The following is a 20,016-nucleotide window of genomic DNA, read 5'->3' on the forward strand; positions in this document are numbered from 1 at the left end:
GGAATACCGAGTCGAGACTCATTCACCACTCTTCAGTCGAGTAGGTGTGGATTACTTCGGACCGTTCTATGCCAAACGAGGTAGAGTTGTCGAGAAACGTTATGGCTGTTTATTCACCTGCTTATCTATCAGAGCTGTTCACATCGAAATGGCCTACTCTTTAGATACAGATTCATTTCTATGTGCATTATCAAGATTTATTGCCAGATGAGGATGCCCAAAGCGTATTTTTAGTGATAACGGCACAAACTTCCGAGGTGCAGACGCTAGTTTGAGACAGATTATACGTTCCTGGAATACAAATAAAATAGAAAACCACCTTAAAGAACGAGAATGTGAGTGGCGTTTCAACCCACCTAGGGCAAGTCATCGAGGTGGTGTGTGGGAACGCATCATAAGATCAATTAGAAGAATCTTAAAAGTGCTTTTATTCCAAAACGTGTTGACCGATGAAACTCTGCAAACCTTCTTAACTGAGGCGGAACGGATACTGAATGACAGACCTCTGGTTAAGATGACAGATGACCCTGGTACGCTAGAAGCTCTTACTCCGAACAAGTTGTTGATTCATAAAAAATTATCATTCGACGATGCTTCGGTGGATAAGACGTTATTATACAACAAAAGATGGAAAGAAGCTCAAAGACTAACCACCGCATTCTGGAATAGATGGATAAAAGAATATTTACCGACTCTCCAAACAAGAGACAAATGGTTGGACGTACACAAGAACTTACAACCGGGTGACTTAGTCCTTGTTAGTAACGTCGAAATGAATAGAGGTCTATGACCTAAGGCTATTGTCGAGCAAGTAAGCTATGGCCCGGACGGACGAGTCCGTACGGCAAAGTTGAGAACTTCAAACGAAGAAATCATCAGAGATGTGCAAAGCCTATGTCTGCTAGAAGAAGCCGGTTGTCTGAGGGCGACAACGACCCTGGACAATGGACGTGGTGCGCGTTTCGGGGGGAGTGTAAAATGTGATCGATAGACGAACCCACCAATAATAAAGGGAAACGCCCACTACCCTATTAACTTCTTTTGACTTTGTACAATTGAATCTCTTTATTAACCAATGACAGTTTGATGTTTATTGTAAAACAATATTTACTTTGTTGACTCATTTTCCCTATTCTCTGGCTAATGTTCGATATGTTATTTGTGTCTGTTTTTTCCCTGTATTAATAAACCGCACTTGTTTGTTTGTACACTAACGATGTTAATTAATGTTTTCGAAAAACAAATAAAGTTTATCTAACCAAATAGCTTACTTGTTCTGACTTTGGCTAAACTAAGACTCTGTATTCGACAGTCTAGAGAATAGCTCAGAATTAAACCTGTAGGAAATTGCTTTCTACACTAACTTTAATCTATTGTATCCGGATGCTTTTCTCTTTTCCTTTTGTTGTCGTTCTTGTTGTTGTTGCCGTTGATCATTTTATTGTTTATTGAATGAATTCATATTCACTTTTCTTTTTTTCTTTCTTTTTTTTTCTTTTTAAATTAATGACCTCTTTATTCAAGTTTATAGTTTTTACATTTTTTTTATTTGAAATCTAGTTCAATATTTTCCATGAACTAGAAAAGAAGGCCCAGGACAGAGTAGGTTGGAGGATGCTGGTCGGCGGCCTATGCTCCATTGGGAGTAACAGGTGTAAGTAAGTAAGTAAGTAAGTAAGTAGGTAATTTTCATAATACCATAACTGAATAAAACAAAATGGATGAAAAAGAAGAATATTCCTTTAATAGTTAAATATGATAATGATAAAAAAATTTCACAAATGGAATGATTTTTTTTTATAAAAAAAATAGGTGAATAAAATTTCGGGGGGGAGCGGGGCGGTTTAAGTAAATGGCTTTATAAAAATACAATGGTATATAGAACAAAATTGAATCATACATTTTAGAAAAAATAAATAACTGTAAAACAATTACTCAGGATAAGGTTAGATAGAAAGTATCGATGGTCAGTCTACACTTCTCCTCCTTCTCCTCGTCTACGAGGTGTAACAGGCATAAGTAAGTAAGTAAGTAAGTAATGTTTTAAGTGAATTAGAATCCCTCAACAAAGAGATCATATCATGTACAAGTAATAAATGCTGTTAAGCATCACATGTTTATGTACATTAAATGATTACATCAAACTAGTTTGTAACTTATAAAATCATATAATGATTTGATAAATTTGGTAATAGATTTGTTTGTAATGTTAATGAATTTAAATTATTCGATAATATATTCATATTCATAGGAAATGTTTCAACATATTCATCATCATTGCCATCATCATTTTGATCTTCATTCATTTTTTTCGTATTATCATTTATACTACTAGTATTATATTTAGTAGCATAATTAATAGTAGTTAAATTGTGATGAGTGATTTTTTTCATATTTGATTGTTTTTTAAACCAATTCATTTTTAAATGATTTAATACTATTGATAAACGTTGTTTATTTAATAATAAATTCGATCCAGTAGTTGCTGCACGTGGTCTACTAATTGGATTTATAATGCTTGAATTATTCACTGGTAATAATTCATTAATACTACTTAAATCTCTACTTAATTTTAAATTAGAAATCATATTCTGTGATGTTTGATAATCGATGGTACTTAAAGGACGAGGAGAATATTCCTGACGTTGTTGTGAATGATGAAGATAATGAGTATGTGTCATAGTTGATTGTTGTTGGTGTTGTTGTTGTTGAAGATGATGAGGATAATGTACACGTGAATGATAGAAATATGATCTACGCATATTACTAACATCACTTGATGTTCTTGGTCTAACATTTGTACTACTAGTACTACTACTATTACTATTACTATTACTATTACTATTACCACCATGAATACTATTACCACAATTTAAAAATATAGATGAACCACTAGAAGTTGTTATCATCATAGGTGATAAACTACTACTGATACTATTACAAGTAGTATTAATACCATTACTATTATTATGAATATTATTATTATTATGAAACAAACTATTATGTGATCTAGTTGATGTTGATTGACTTTGATTAGAATAATGTAATGAAGTTAATGAAGATAATTGATCTTGTTTTCCAATAACATATGAAGATGAAGATGATAATGAATATGGATTGTGTGGTTTTTCAAAGAATAATTGTGCAAATAGATCATTATTATCACGATGACTAATAATAATATTACTATTTGACATAGATGAAGATGATGATTGTTGTTGTTGTTGAATAGTTGGACATAATACTTTTTTGAATGATACTATTTCATTAAATAATTGCGATGATGTAAATATTAAATCTAATGGTGAACATGTAGAAAATGCTTTGATTCGATTATGTAATATAGATTGATTTCTAAGATGAACTGAATTCTTATTATCTTCTTTTATATTGTTATCACCTATAGGAGTATTGAAAAAGGAAAGATTAATTAATTAATTAAACATATTCATAAAGAGATTTAGTAATGATTACCTTTACATAGTTGTTACTTACTTACTAAGGCCTGTTACTCCCAATGGAGCATAGACCGCCGACCACCATTCTCCAATCCACTCTGTTCTGGGCCTTCTTTTCTAGTTCTATCCAATTATTGTTCATTCTTCTCATGTCTGTCACCGTTTCTCTAAGTAATGTATTGTTTGGTCTTCCTCTCAGCCTTTGGCCTTGAGGATTCCAACTGGGGGCTTGCCTTGGTGACGTAGTTCGGTGCCTTCGTTAATGTGTCCTATCTACTTCCGGCGCTTCTTCCTGATTTCTTCCTCCACTGCAATCTGCTTTGTGCTCTCCCACAATAGGTTGTTGCTGATAATGTCTGGCCAACGGATCCAAAGTATTTTGCGTAGACAACTGTTAATAAACACTTGTATCTTCTGGATGATGGCTTTCGTAGTTCTACAGGTTTCCGCCCCATACAGTAGAACTGTCTTGACATTAGTATTGAAAATCCTGACCTTGGTGTTAGTTGACAGTTGTTTTGAGTTCCAGATGTTCTCTAGTTGTAGATATGTTGCTCTTGCTTTGCCGATTCGTGCCTTCACATCTGCATCAGATCCACTGTGTTCATCAATGATGCTGCCCAGATATGTAAGGGTTTTTACATCCTCCAAAGCTTCTCCGTCAAGTGTGCTGTATCGGAGAATCTTGCTTTTCTCTTTGTGTATGTTGAGACCTACTGCTGCTACACGTTAGGTAGTTAAAGGTAGTCAATTCACTTTTACTTCTTACACATGTTACTCCTCGTGGAGGAGCATAGGCCGCCCACAAGCACTCTCCATGCAACCTTGTCCTGAGCAATCCTTTCCAGCTCCTTCCAGTTGTTATTCATCCTTTTCATGTCTGCTTCAAATAATCGACGCAATGTCTTCCTTGGTCTTCGACTTTTCCGTTTCCTTTCAGGATTCCAAGTTAGTGCTTGCCTCGTGATGTAGTTTGGTGATTTCCGTAACGAATGTCCTATCCACTTCTATCATCTGTCATTGATGTTGTGGATGATTCCGCATTACTTTGACAGGTTTTACTGACTGTTTATGCACAAAATTGGTTTGCTGGTTAACCGATTTCATTCATATTGGTGGTTGGTCACCAGTGTTCTCAAGGGTCATTGTCATTGGGACATTGTAAGGCATATCGCCATTGCAAACATTAGTGAGTTTCATTGTCGTGTAAGCGGAATAGGTCAACTTTGGCCTGTTCGTGCTGTGCACAAGTGATTAACGCGATCATTGATCGGAATAATTATTATACATGTGACGTGAATGTGTGTATGAATGGTGTAAATAGTCCACTAAGGTGCTTGGTACCTATGTGGTCGCGCCACAGGATTGAGGTGTTCTAAAGGTAGTCAACAGGAGACCCTAACCAAAATAGGTTTATTGTTGATTGATTCTCGTTAGCATATTTGTTATAACTTGTGGCTTTGTGATCTATTAATATATAACATAATGATGCCGCCAATTAGAGAAACAGTAATTTATCGACCGGATCAATGACGCATAAACATGTACGAGGAGTCTAGAGTCCTTATTGGTCCTACTTCCTGTCTAGCCCTGCCTATTAGAGACCAGAACACCAATTTCAGCCTCATGGATATAAATCACGTATTTCAATCATACTAAGTTCATATACTAACCAGACAAACCACATCGTACCATAAATTAGGAAACAGCATCTGTACAAGATTTAACCAAAAGTGGTTGTGAATGTGGTAGACTGTAATTAATAGACTGGGCATAACTTAAAAATGGTAAATCGTATAAAAATCATCTATGGGTCAAAATAAAGCTTATAATAAGAGGAATATGAATATGAATAATTTAGTTACTTAACAATTATACAATAAGAATATATGTATAGTATTAGTCCAGAAATAGATCCCAACTATTACCACCATTCATTATGCTCATCAGGATATAACAATATTGTAACCGTACACTTATGAAGACGAATACTGTTTGTTTTATTGTTAATTGTAATAAAATTTAAGTTATATCACTTGATCATTTCAATGATAATGATTTGAAAAGATATCGGACTTCACGACGGGAAATGAAAAATAATTCTTTAATTCTCTTTATAGTGCTTCAATCTGATTAGATGTGAATGCATAAGATAGATAGAAAAGTAATTAAGCGGTTTGCATTTTTGTCTGTAAATAGTCATTCATTAAACCTATTTCTTGCTTATTCTCTTACTACCTCAACCACCACAGGATTTGAATCGACAATTGTATCTGTGTGCTAATGTGGTATGGTAACTTGAACTGATGTACTTACGTACGTATGTACGAAGTTCTACGTTGTTACTGACTGGCTGAGACCTATTTCTGTCTTGAATAGATGAAATATGATTAATAGTGGAATCCAAGATTTGCGTTTTGTCTCATTCACGACTCATCACTTTGATTTGCCTGCATTCTAGAATTTATGTTTACTGTATGTCTTGAATCTATTCGTGATAGAGATCTTTCATATTTCTATATCGTTTTATTTTTTATTTGACGTAGTATTAAGTGGTGTTTCAGTGGTTAAGGTGTTCTACTTCCACCCCCCCCATTTAAGTCACAGATGTAAACTGTACTTCATCCACTTCTATTAGAGTAACTGGGCCTTGGTATTACTAACCCTCTTACACTTAAAGTTCGTCACGAAATCAAGCACATGGATCTGGTACTCCGAAAATGGGATGATAATAATAATAATAATAAATGATTGACACCAACTTACATAAATTCATTTCCAAATAATGAGATGTAGCGTTGTCATTAATTTCTCTGAAAAGGAAATGAAATCAATGAATGAAATGATGTTTAACATTATTGTGAATTATATTATTATGGTAAAATTTGACTATAAAAACCAAACAATTAAAATATGTCAGAAGGGGCTTTATATGGATATTATTGTAATTTTAATGGTTAAGATCATGAGTCAATTGAAGTTAGACCACTATGGAAAACCTGGAAGCACTGAATGGCCGTTTTGTCCAATTGTGGGACTCCTCAAAAGTGCGTCTGCCTCGCAAGATTCGAACCCAGTACCTATCAGTCTCACTTGTGTCCTCGTTCATTACAAAAGTAGTTTATTTTTATTTCAACACAGATATTGGTACAAAGAGGCATCAAATACATATGCGCCACACAAATCTCATTCGATATGTGTGAGGGCTGTGATACTACCCGGGTGCCCAAACCAAAGCGGGTGGTTTTCTTCGGGGGCCATACCCCGAGCCTTCGACCCGAAGGTCTGATCCAGAAGGCACTGGAGCATCGTAAGGAGATGCAGTCCCATGGAAGCCGGTGACCAACGATTGGTTCCTACGGCATTTGTTCCTTCAGGATACTGGAGTCCATGTGCACCATTGGTTTGGAATACGGTTAAAGCGCCGAACATTCGGTTTTCGTCCTCTCATTTTCGTAAACAACACCCGTGGTGCGAGAAGGCAGTGAGTAGGACTTCTTTGGCAGAGGCTATATACGCGTGGCCATGTGAGAGCATTTGGTGAGGGAGAGCGGACTCTCCTCACTCTCGGCCGTTCCAGGGTCATATCATAATCCCATTCATTTTGACTAATATAAGTATTAATGTCAGAAATCGTCTACTGATATTTAGTTATCTTAATTTTGTTTAGAATAGATCTTGACTACAGACAATGAAAAGTTAACTATTTTCTGTTTACCAATTACATAAGTCTGAATAATTGAGCTATCACACATAAGGATTCAATTACTCAACACTACATCACATATTTTTGTCTAGGCAACCTAATAGTAGCATATAACTTGAAACTTTATATATGGTTCAAAGCCAAGTATCTGTTAAATGGGTTATGTTGTCAAATTACATAATACAAGTTATAACACAGAAATTAATTGTGTGAACATGACTAAAAGAATGTTCTAAGAATATAAATAAACTAAATAAACAGCTGTCTACATAAAATACTTCGGTTCCGTTGGCCAGACATTATCGGCAACAACCTATTGTGAGAGAGAACAAACCAGATTCTAGTGGAGGAAGAAATCATGAAGAAGCGCTGGAAGTGGATAGGACACACATTAACGAAAGCACACGACTGCGTCACCAAGGCAAGCCCCCACTTGGAATCTTCAAGGCCAAAGAAGAAGAGGAAGACTAAAGAACACATTACACCGAGAAATGGAGACAAACATGAGAAGAATGAACAAAGATTGGATAGAACTGGAAAGGAAGGCTCACGACAGAGTGGATTGGAGAATGGTGGTCGGCGGTCTATGCTCTATTGGGAGTAACAGGCGTAAGTAAATAAACAAATAAATAAATAAGCTAAGATAGTCTCTTTCCATTCTTGAAACGACCAGTTTATGTGTTTCAGTACAGTCAAATTTCAACGATCAGGTTGTATATTTCTATCTTCTTGAATGGCCAAGTAATAACACTGTGCTTTATATATATATAACGAATGTTGTAATCAACTGTTTAAACTTATGATTATGATTTCTCATAATAAGAAGTGAAAGCTCATTGAATAATCAATAAGCTGTACTTGAATAATTTCGGGAACTTATGCTTCATGTAAGGATCAAACTTGTATTATCTAGTTTCACAAGTCTGAGATTATATCAATGAGTTATTCATGTTGTAATTAATTTCCTGTAGTATGAAAATATTTACAGTGAATCATCAATAATTGATTTGGAGGACAGCTCACAGATGCATTCCAAGTGAGGACCGATGTCTGACAAGGCTACTCACTCTCATCCTTTCTCATTCTTCTGATGATTAACTGGATTATGAAGACCTTCATATCTGAGGGAAAGAACGGAATACAATGGACAGCTCGGAATCAACTAGACGATTTAGACTTCGTAAATGACCTGATCCTTTTACCTGTACACACCAACAAATGCAGTTGAAGACAAACAGTGTAGTGGCAGCCTCAACATACACAAAGGAAAAACCAAGAACCTCAAATACAACACGGAGAACACCAACACAATTACACTTCATAGAGGAGCTCTAGAAGAGGTGGGAATAATTTTACGTAACTGGTCAGCATCATCGATGAACAAAGAGGATCTGACGAAGACGTAAAGGCGAGGATTATCAAAGTAAAGACAAAATTCCCACAGTTGAGAAACATATGGAACTCAAAATAACTGTCAACCAACATCAAAGTCATAATCTTCAATACGAACATCAAGACGGTTCTACTGTACGGAGCTGAGAATTGGAGATCTACTACAACTATCATCAACAAGGTAAAGGTATTTATAAACAATTGTCTACACAAGATACTACTCAATGTTAGTTGGCCGGATACCATCAGCAACAGCCTACTGTGGTAGAGAACAAACCATCTTCCATTTGAAGAAATTAGGAAAAGAGATTGGAAGTGGATAGGACACACAGTGAAGAAATCATCAAACTGCATCACAAGACAGACTATGTGTGTGCTTAGTAATATGCGCATTTAGATTATCGTAGACTTTACCATTAACACAAATATTATTGAAGAAGAAATATTGGTTCGGCGAATTCGTTTTCAAACTTGTACAACCGCAAATATATATACTTATTTTTCAAGATGATAATCACTAATAATAATTATCATCTTTAAAATTGGTTGTTTGAATCTTTCCATCGATGTTTTAGGACTGTAATTGATCAGTTTCTTATTGGAATACATGCATACTGTGTGGATTGCCTCGATTATCAGTGAAATCCAGGACGCGCGTTTCGTCCTATTTGGGGCTCGTCAGCTGCTTGTACCTCCATCCCAGAGTTGATATTCACTCCAAAACTCGAATCTAGTACCGTTCACTTCAAACGCTATAGCATTATCCATTGTAATTTATCAGTCTCTTATTGACATATGTACATCCTATACGGATTGCTTCCATATTACCTTGAGTATAAATATATATCAGGATGACTTGGAAAGTCTGCTTGCTGCTTCGAAAACTGGGTCCTAGTGAACTAGATAGATATTGTAACTTAATTCTATCTCCCAACACACATCATCAACCGCAAATGCGAATGCTTCCGGTTGATATCATTCAGAAGAATGATGAAATCAATCCCCAAATGCCCTGGTACGGCCGAGGGTGAGGAGAGTCCGCTCTCCCTCACCAAATGCTCTCACATGGCCACGCGTATATAGCCTCTGCCAAAGAAGTCCTACTCACTGCCTTCTCGCACCACGGGTGTTGTTTACGAAAATGAGAGGACGAAAACCGAATGTTCGGCGCTTTAACCGTATTCCAAACCAATGGTGCACATGGACTCCAGTATCCTGAAGGAACAAATGCCGTAGGAACCAATCGTTGGTCACCGGCTTCCATGGGACTGCATCTCCTTACGATGCTCCAGTGCCTTCTGGATCAGACCTTCGGGTCGAAGGCTCGGGGTATGGCCCCCGAAGAAAACCACCCGCTTTGGTTTGGGCACCCGGGTAGTATCACAGCCCTCACACATATCGAATGAGATTTGTGTGGCGCATATGTATTTTGTGCCTCCTTGTACTAATATCTATGTGTTAAAATAAATATAAAAACTAACGATCAAACTATCCCAAGTTCATAGAATAAAACTTTATCATCATCAAAAAAAAAGGAAAACTTATTCACTTACTTTATTTCATTATTGATTATTATAGTATCATTATGATCATTTTGTATTGATTTTATTTCTTTTGAATATTGTTGATCATGATGATCCAAGAGGTAATTATCTTTGATAGTATTGAATAATAATAACGGACATGATTGATGTAATACATTTTTCTTGTAGTTTAGTATGTTACATTCATTATAATCAAGATTATTCTTCTTGTTGTTATTGTTCATGGAATGATTCTTCTTGTCGTCGTCGTCTATGGGATTATTCTTTTTGTTGTCCATGGAATTATTATCATTATTATTGTAAATGATGGATATAGACTTGGAACGAGTTAAGCATTTTATTGGTTGTAAATTCACTGCAGATAATAATGGATTATTTTGAGATAATGAAATTGGTCTTGGCAATGGAGGTAAACTAAACGAAATTATTTGAGAGAGAGATGGAGATAGGTAAAAAGTAAACAAAAAACTGGAAATGTTTATAGTTATATCACAAGATGACATTAGTTAAAGAGCCATTGAAAACAAAGAGTTAAGTTCTATATCATCGTTGTATGAGGTTTTTTATCAGTTCTCATAAACAACAGTCAGTCAGCTACAACGTAGGATTAGGCACATATATGCATCGGTCCAAATTGCCATACCTCATCATTAGCACAGCAAGACTAACACTGGATCCATAAAGGCAGTTAACTCAATGGTGTAATATATAAAAGAAAGATTTTTTGTAAGAATATAGTACAGAAAGAAAGATATGAAGCGGTTTTAATCTCATAGTTTAAAGGCAGACAGAAAGTGTATACACCGACGCCATTATGATGGATTCTGAGCCTTGTCACCAAGAGTCTCCAACCATTGGTTACGATAGTCACGCGGACCCCAACCAAGTAGTCTGTATCTACCAACATGGCTCAGACTAGAAGTTAGTGACTTCAAGCACTGATGCTACGTTTTGGTTTGGCCGCCCCTAATCTTCTTCCAACTGTGTCCAACACTAGTTAGCATTGCGTGCCGTTGTGATCGGTGTTCAGGCATACGCAACACGTGCACACACCGTAGAAGGGTTCTTTTGGAGTTGCCTGAAAAGGAAATTGGGTCAAAGGTGGTCTTGGTGACCCGAGAGCGTGACCGCAGTGCCCAAAGGACAACTGCTTAAGGTCGGTTACACACGACCTTTCTATGGGTGATTTTTGTGTTGGCTACGTACTTGTTGAGACGTCACCGCCGGAGGCGGACATCCGGGGAATAATGCGAGATGTGCATTTTACGTTTGACCTTTTCTAACCCCACTCCTCCTTGTGAGAAGGCAGCATCGCTGTTATACTGGTTATCTTAGAGAAACAACTTACTGCCATCAAACCTCTGTACAGTCAGCAGTACGATATAGCCCTCAGACCTCGGGTTTGCTGCTTTTAGTCTTACCGCTCTTGAACCGACCTGTCTGGCATGGTAGGATCTTGGGGGGAGATTGTTCCAGCTAGTATGGCTCGGTTGTTTCATCACGATAGGCGAACCCGACCATCACGTCAAGGTAGCAACAACGGTTGAGTCGAATCATAAACGACTCCAACAGAAATATAGCCTAAGACCTTTGGGCCTCGCTTTGACCGGAGTTACTCTCCAATAGTTTACATTTCTAACTTGAACAATTTTCCTATATGGAATAACCATCTTCCAATACTAATAGCCTCACTCTTAACATGGAAGAGCTCCACTGGTCACGGTTTCTCACCTGTACTTTGGGAATCGTTTATCAGAACTAGTCACTAATAGGCAAACTATCATTGTCGGTATAGGAGATTGGTGGAGATAATCGAATTTTATGATCAACATCACAGATTCACCCTTTATGATAGAATATATTTACATTAGTAGTGTTAAACAAATGTTACATTAAATAACCTTTTAATAAAATGTCACCTTGTCTAGTCCTCAGTTTTAATTAAGTTCTTCTAATTTCGCTTCACTGTAACGAATACACTAAATAACATGATATTTTAATACACTTTATGTGATTTGGGACGGTCAACATGTGTCCATACACCCAACGTTCATAATAATGAAGTTCGTGAACAATTCATACCTCGGTGATTACGAAAACTGATCTTCCTAGTAGGATTCCAAATCCTAACAACGAGTATTATGTTCAAAGATGTGACCTATGAACTATCACAAGTCACGATACACCTTCTCTCCTAATAAGAGTTTCACATTAATTTACCATTAATTGAGTCAATCTTGGATGTGAACCCCACGTTCAGGATTGTGGATGATCATTGTTGAGAAGTCCCATTCCAGGACAATACAGCCGTCCAGTGCTTCCAAGTTTTCAATGGTAGTTTAATATCAATCGATTCATAATCTCAATTATCAATCGATCGAGTTGATTTGAAATGCAATTGTTTGATCTACACAATAATTCAAGCCATTAAATTTAAAACTAAGAGTGAAAGTTATTCGGTTGTGAACTGTTCACAACTGATTATCATTTCAATATTTAATATCTGGAAAGTAGGAGTTCTTATTAGTTGAATAGCTAGAGATATTTATCGTTATTCTAAAAAATGGATTGAACTCAGAAAAGTATAGCATTAGATACCGGTTCAATAGTCTATAGGTTGTGTTCACCAGCGCGATGAAAGGTATTGAGTTCGATCTCATATGATAAAATTATGGATGATCACTGTTGAAAGTTCCAATATTAAAATAAAACAGTCATCCAGTGCTTTCAGGTTTTCAATAATAGTATAGCTAATATCTGGTTAGCGTTTTTTTAGCGAGTTAGTTTTCTACGGGATGGGGTCGCTAACTCCATGCCCAACCCTCCTCATTTGTCCGAGCTTGGGATCGGCAGTAGCCCCAGGGGAACTCCAGCGGAGTAACAGGCATAAGTAAGTAAAAAACAGGTTATATCATTTCATGATTTCAACTATTAAAAGTCATTTTTATTGATTATAAAAAATAAATCGATTTATTGAGAAATGATCATTAAATAGACTTATTGATCTATCACACAATGACCTTAAATCATACAAAACAAAGAACAATAAGATTTACAGACGAATAAAATATCAGAAGGTTTTTTTGTGAATATTACAATAGTTTCAATGATTGAGATCATGAGTTGATTGAAGCTGAGGAGTCCCACAATAGGACGAAACGGCCGTCCAGTGCTCCCAGGTTTTCCATAGTAGTATAGCTTCAATTGACACATAATTTCAACCTTTGAAATAAGATATCGTTTTAAAACTTAGGTAAAAGCTACTTATTGAAAATCTCTTCATTTTTTTCAATAATGAATGAGTCTTAATTTCCATTACTTTAAATTCAAAAGTCATAATTTTCTAAAAGTTGAATTCATTAGTCAATGTAAACTAGACCACAATTAAAAACCTCGAAGCGCTAGATGTTGGCTATCAACTAAGTATAATAGAAGTTACTATGTTGTCCTCATATACTAAATATATTATTTCCCATTTAACTTCTCTGTATAATCAAACTACTTACCACGGTAAAAGTACGTTAAAAAGTTTTCAACTTTTGTAACACCGTTTATTCGTCACGATAGATGGTCAATCAGCATCGTGGATTGGTTGAAGTTATATATTAACACCGTTGGATGCAGGCCGAATGATCTAGAGATGAGGCGTTCGCAAGCAAGATCTAGTGTCCCAGGTTCAGGTCCCGCATACGGGGTCGTGGATGTATGCATGCTGATATACAATAAATTGGTAGACTTCAATTCAGTTCATTTCAACACTAATTCTAAACGCCCTAATACGGCTGAGAATAGGGAGAATCGGCTCTCCCTCTCCAAATGCTCTCATATGGCTACGCGTATACAGCCACCACCAGGGAAGTCCTACTCATCGCCTTTTCGCGCCGGGAGTGTTGGTTATGAAGTTGAGAAGACGAAAAGCGAATGTCTGGTGCTTTAAACAGGTTGGTGGACATGGAGAGTCCACTTAGGGGAGTTGGCAAACCCTCATTCTAAATCAATGGTGCACATGGGCTGGCTCCAGGATCCTGAAGGAACAAATGCTTTATGAACCAATGGTTGGTCACTGTCTACCATGGGAATGCATCTCTTTACGTCGCTCCACTGCCTTCTAGATCAGACCTTTAAGTGAAAGGCTCAGGGTGTGGCCCCTTAAGAAAACCGTCTGCTTCAGTCTGGGCGCCCGGGTAGTATCATAGCCCACACACACAAATCAAGTGAGTTGTGTGGCGCATATGTATTCGGTGCCCCTTTGTACCAATATTTATGTGTTCAAATAAGAAGTGTAACAAAAATTCTAGATTCTACAGAATATACGTACATTAATTAAGACTAATCCCAAGTTAATCTTGAATATTAACAACGGAATAATTTGAACACCGTTAATAATGTAAGCATCATATCTATTGAACAAGTTAGTGATTACATGGACTCTATAGTTTAGTAAATAACACTTTGATGTTTGAATTAGAAAGTGTTTGGTTGGAGTCCCAATATGAATGTTAACATTGTGTGATATAAATGTGTCCAACTGATGAGTTTTAAGTAGGACAGAATTCATATTCTCAATCTCACTGATAGCTACAATTCATCTGCTCTAAATAACAGATCAATCTTCTGACTGAACACTTGAATCGGTTTCTTAAGCTCTTCTAATAACCTCAGGCTAACTTTACACGTCAACTTGAATACGAGAGAGCAATATGAAAAGAACGCTTTGTCCCATAGTTAGCTCATGTACAGAAAATTTAGGGTATTTATGACATTTTAGATAGTTTCGAGCTTAGCTTCCAGAAGGTTCTAGAACCTTACTAAACATAGTATCAAGGCAGGTGATCATCATCCATTCAGAAATGAAACATGTGACTTTGCACTTTCTAGATGTTTCCGAGAGAGTTCTATCCAATGATGATTGTATAAAATGTTTCCTAGCGTTTTCAGGGCTCCTTTAGGCTTTTTTTCCCAGGAATTTTCCATGTCTCCTCAACAATAACCGATATTTTTAATGTACATAAAACCTTTTTAAAAAAAAAGTATATACTTACTTATTCTGACTATAACCAAATCGATTCCATCCAGAATTTGAAGATGAAGATGATGAAGACAATGATAATGATGGTGTATTTACACTAGCCTGACGCATAAGTCTGTTAGAAAACAACAAAATACATAATCAATATGTATAAAGGTTAGAATAAGGATTAATAATTATTGTGAATACATGGTGAAAACGATTATGTTGGATATACCTTTTGGTATTTACCTAGACATAATATATTTTTTGTTCATGTTAGATTATCACTTGAGATGGAAAGGGAAAAGTAGCTAAGCTAATTGGAAATACATCTGATTTACTTTGTATAGTATATGTAAAATTTCAATATAATTGAATGATGTGTACTACCGATAAACTGAAAGAATTGATGATCGTTGAAAAATGCCGAAGAGAGAGGCTGAGCTCAATGCTTGATTTAAACATTAAAAAACTAAGCCGCGGTCAAACCAAACTGATAAATCCGAAATACGACGAAATGCGTTTCCTAGACTCGAACACAGAACCTATCAGTCTCGCAAGAGAACGCTTAACCTTTAGACAGTTGAGCCAGCATCCAACGGTGTTAATGTCTAACTTCAAACAATCCACGAATTTGCGCCACCGTCCATCATTGTCTTTAGTGAGTTACTATCTCACAACAGACCCGGTTGAACTCATGGCTTCTCACTAGAACTCCAGGAAATAACTCTTGGAGACGGTCACTGGTTCTGCGTTCGTACCTCGCGGGAGGGATCGTGGATGCACATTACTGGGAAGTCTCACACTAGGATGGAACGACCGTCCAGTGCTTCCAGGTTAGCTGAAAAAGAATTAAAATTAAGGCCAGATGCTGGCGAGAAGGACCTTAAAGTTGTAAATTTTCGGGTCAATATGTTAAGCCTTCAGCCATGTCGATGCTTACACCTTTTTTTACTTTGTATACATTATTCGTTCATCCTAAACTCAAGTACTACATACAGGCGGCTAGTCCCTATCTAAAAAGAGGCAGTGAGCTATTGGAAAATGTTCGAAGAACCTTATTAAGCTGATTTTCGAAATAACAAAGCTCTCGTGTGATAATCGACCAGCCAAACGAAACCTATTGCATTGTTATATAGAAGAATCAGTGGCGACAATTTCACAGTTTTTAAATTACTTAGTGATAAATTTGCATCTGATATGCCTTCATTCTTCTTGTCTTCCAAAACAGAGGATTTACGAGGACACTCTAAAACGGTTCACAACCCTAAAACAAATTACTTGTCAGCTGACTATCGATTTTCCCTTCGAACCATTAACGAATCGAATTCATTATCTCAACACATAACTGAAGCTTTCAAAAGAGAGTTGAATCAACTGGGAGATCACCATATTACCAGGATTATCATAAACCATCCAGTTTCTTATCCTTCCCTCATTGGAACTTAAACTGTAACTACACATTCACTTGTTAAGATATTGATGTAAAATAAAAATCAAGGGTGATATTGGAAAATTGTAAAGAGTAGAACAAAGACAATAATAGGAAAGAAACATTATAAATAACTCTAGGGTACTCTATATCTATAGATGTATATGTATCTGTGCTTATGTTATACATTTCTAGTTATCGATTGATCCATACAGGGGATAACTAAACATCGATGATTATACAGCTATAACTCTAAATTAAATGACATTTATAAATAATCATTAAACACTCTCAAAGTTACATAAGAGATGAAACCATGGACGCATGCATACATTCATTCCTAGGTATGTGTACACACGGTCAATGTAAACAGATACACATACATACCTACCTACCTACATACAAACGTACATACAAACAAGAATAGACGAAACATAGTCTAGAAAAACACTTGAATGTAAACAGAGAAGGGAAAAATATTTATGTCTATTCTTCATATAAGTTTTTATTGTTTTCTGGTTTTTAGACAAAAAAAAAGAAAGAAAATAGGAATGTAAACCAACAAAATAATTTTCAGTGGGAGAAAACTAGATTATTTGTCTGAAAATATTTGTTGTCGGTAACTATTAATGTTGTTAGCACTATTAAGATGGAAAGAAGGATAACTAATTTGACTAGATTAGAGAATGGTATAATACTGATTCGAGTTTATACAACCAATCACCGACTGCCCCGTTGTGCGATGTTTTATGGTGTAGGAGTAAGTTGGAAGAAAGTTAAGGGCGGCCAGACCAAAACATGGCACAAATCCATGAAGTCATTTGATAAGTGGACTGAGTCATGTAGGTAGGTAGGTGTAGACTACGTAGTTGGGATCCGCGAGATGATAAGCAACCGATGATTAGAGACCTGGAAAGTGACATGGCTCAAAGTCGTTTGCAATGGCGCAGGTGCATCCACTCTTTGTGTTCTCCCAAATTCTAATCTGAATTCTTCATGTCCCCTATTGTTTCTCTTTCCAAATTTATTTCACTGGATTATACTCCTTGAATAACATCTTCAAACCCTAATCTTTCTTATGACTGCTCATACATTTACTACCTCTACCACTATGGGATTTGAATTGACAACTGCATCTCTGTGTTAATGTGGTATGGCAACTCGAACTGATGTACGTACGTGAGAAGTTCTATGTTGTTGCTGACTGACTGACTCATACGACTGGGTTTTAGTTACGTTACTCATTAAAAATAAGTAGTATAAGGGGTTATTACGGGGAGATGATTGAATTTTGTGGTTTATATTATGAAACGATTGTAGTTAGGGAACTGTTGGAACAACATAGTTTCATAGAGCTCAGATATTATCAGGGATAAAACTCTGGGCCTTTAGACTTCGAGTCCAGAGCTGGACACTCAGACCACTGTATTCAAAAATGTAAAGCACTGGACGTCAAGTTATTAGTGTGAAGGTTAAGCGCCGATCACGAGGCCTATAACTTACAAAGCTTAAAGTGAATCGAAAACACTAAAACATTTAGTTTGTTTAGGAATACAATAATTAACACTCAGATGAAGTTACATATAACGGATGACATAGCAGACAAACACTTTCTATCTAAGTCGTATAAGCCTCACTTTTTTCCAACTAAGTTAAGAATTCCATTTTCAGAAGGGGTTTTGAGGAGATTTCAGTAATTTCAATAGTTGAACTCAAGAGTCAATTGAAGCTAGACCAACATGAAAAACCTGGAAGCACTGGACGGCCGTTTTGTCCCAGTATGGTACTCCTCAGAAGTGCGCATTCACGACCCCGCCCCCCGCGAGATTCCAACCCAGTATCTATCAGTCTTGCGCGCGAGCGCTTAACCATCAGACCATTGGGCCGTCATCCGACGGTGTTAATGTCCAACTTCAACCAATCCACGACTGATAGGTTCTGGATTCGAATCCCGCGGGGCGGGATAGTGGATGCGCATTGCTGAGGAGTCCAGCAATAGGACGAAACGGTCATCCAATGCTTCTAGGTTTTCCATGGTGCTCTAGCTTCAATTGACTTGTGATTTTAACTATTGGGATCTCATTTTCTTATAGATACTTGATGCAAGGATATGTCAATTTTAAATTGGTAATTTACAATACATTAATGTGTATTTGACAGTTTACTTGAGTTTGTAAAGCGTATTTTGTAATAAAAAACATTATATCCACTCACTATCCAGAATGCAAATCAATCATAGATTCTGTTGTTGAATATCTAGTCAATTATGGTAATATATTCCCATCAAAATCTTCCTTCAGAATTATTCCCAAAGTCGAACAAACTAGTTCTAGGAAGAAATTGAACTATAAATTTTGTCCATAACATAAACATTGGGAATCACTAGTTCTAGCCTGATCGTTGGTATTCTGAGGTTATATGTCCAATCTTTTATTTGACTACGTTCTTAATACCATCTTAATTTGTACGTTGTTTATGATATGTGCTCATATCTTCTTTGTGTTGAAATCAAACATCGACTTAAGTCAAATAGTCACTGTAAAATTGGAAACAGTGTATCGGCAGCGTTCAGCCACGGCCCCTCATCCAGAAATTAATTCCAGGAGCTTTAGCCTGTTCCGTGAACCCTTAATACTTAGACTACAGGGACTGGTTCCAGTGTTTTACAAGTCTAACTTTAATCAATTCACATTACAAACCTTCATATATTGAATCAAGTGGACTAGGTTTAAGAAAATACCTGTAAATACGATTGAATAGATTTAACTAATATCATCTATTAAAGAATAATAGAGTTTTAACGATTCAAAATGTCTCCATTACTTATGTAATAATGGCTATTTTTACTATGAAAATTATCTGCAATTTTATGCTATAGTGTGGATGTTGTGAAAGCTGTTGAATAATACTAAGCCGAAAAAATGACAAACAGTGAAAATACAGAAGTACTAAACAACTACTTCGTCCCAATAGGGGATTCTTCAATAGTATGCACCCTCAACTCCACCACTGGGGATTCAACCCAGGACGTCTGGTATGGGAGTGATCGTTCAACTCCCGAACATCTGAACTGGCACTCAACAGTGTCCAGTTTCGAAATCAGTCAATCTGTGAGACAGTCCGACCACTTTTAACTGTTTTTTGATGGATACCTTTCTCATACCTGACACGGTTGATCCCCACTGATTACAACTTCGTATTTAATCTCCGGAAATTTAGTCTCAAAGCTAGTTACCAGTATATACTTTTGTTTGATGATTCAAACTGATTTCAAATGACTGTATTATAAACAGAAATTTAGTCAAATGGTTATTCCTAGTGTCTTTAGTCAGAATGTTATAATAACATCCATATTCAAAGTGTATACCTTATAAATAAACTTTTGAATTCTATAATATTGCGTTTTTTGTCTCCGACAGTTCCAAATCAATCAACGTTAAGGAATAAGGAAATATGACATTGTGACCAATCAT

At 36.5% G+C, this 20,016-nt stretch overlaps 1 protein-coding gene across 1 annotated transcript in view; it reads right to left on the reverse strand.

Moving 5' to 3' along the window:
- Positions 1 to 630: 630 nt before the first annotated feature.
- MS3_00008869 (uncharacterized protein) overlaps positions 631 to 20,016 on the reverse strand; it is a 53,912-nt gene continuing 34,526 nt past the window's right edge. The window contains exons 7-10 of the mRNA XM_012942026.3: positions 15,143 to 15,244; positions 10,110 to 10,514; positions 6,225 to 6,271; positions 631 to 3,400 (exon numbers count right to left, since the gene is read on the reverse strand). Coding sequence (XP_012797480.3) covers positions 2,157 to 3,400; positions 6,225 to 6,271; positions 10,110 to 10,514; positions 15,143 to 15,244 — 1,798 coding nt within the window. The 3' untranslated portion in view covers positions 631 to 2,156. The remainder of the gene's footprint in view (positions 3,401 to 6,224; positions 6,272 to 10,109; positions 10,515 to 15,142; positions 15,245 to 20,016) is intronic.

The sequence above is a fragment of the Schistosoma haematobium genome, chromosome 6, assembly GCF_000699445.3.
Source record: "Schistosoma haematobium chromosome 6, whole genome shotgun sequence".
In the NCBI taxonomy this organism is placed as follows: Eukaryota; Metazoa; Platyhelminthes; class Trematoda; order Strigeidida; family Schistosomatidae; genus Schistosoma; species Schistosoma haematobium.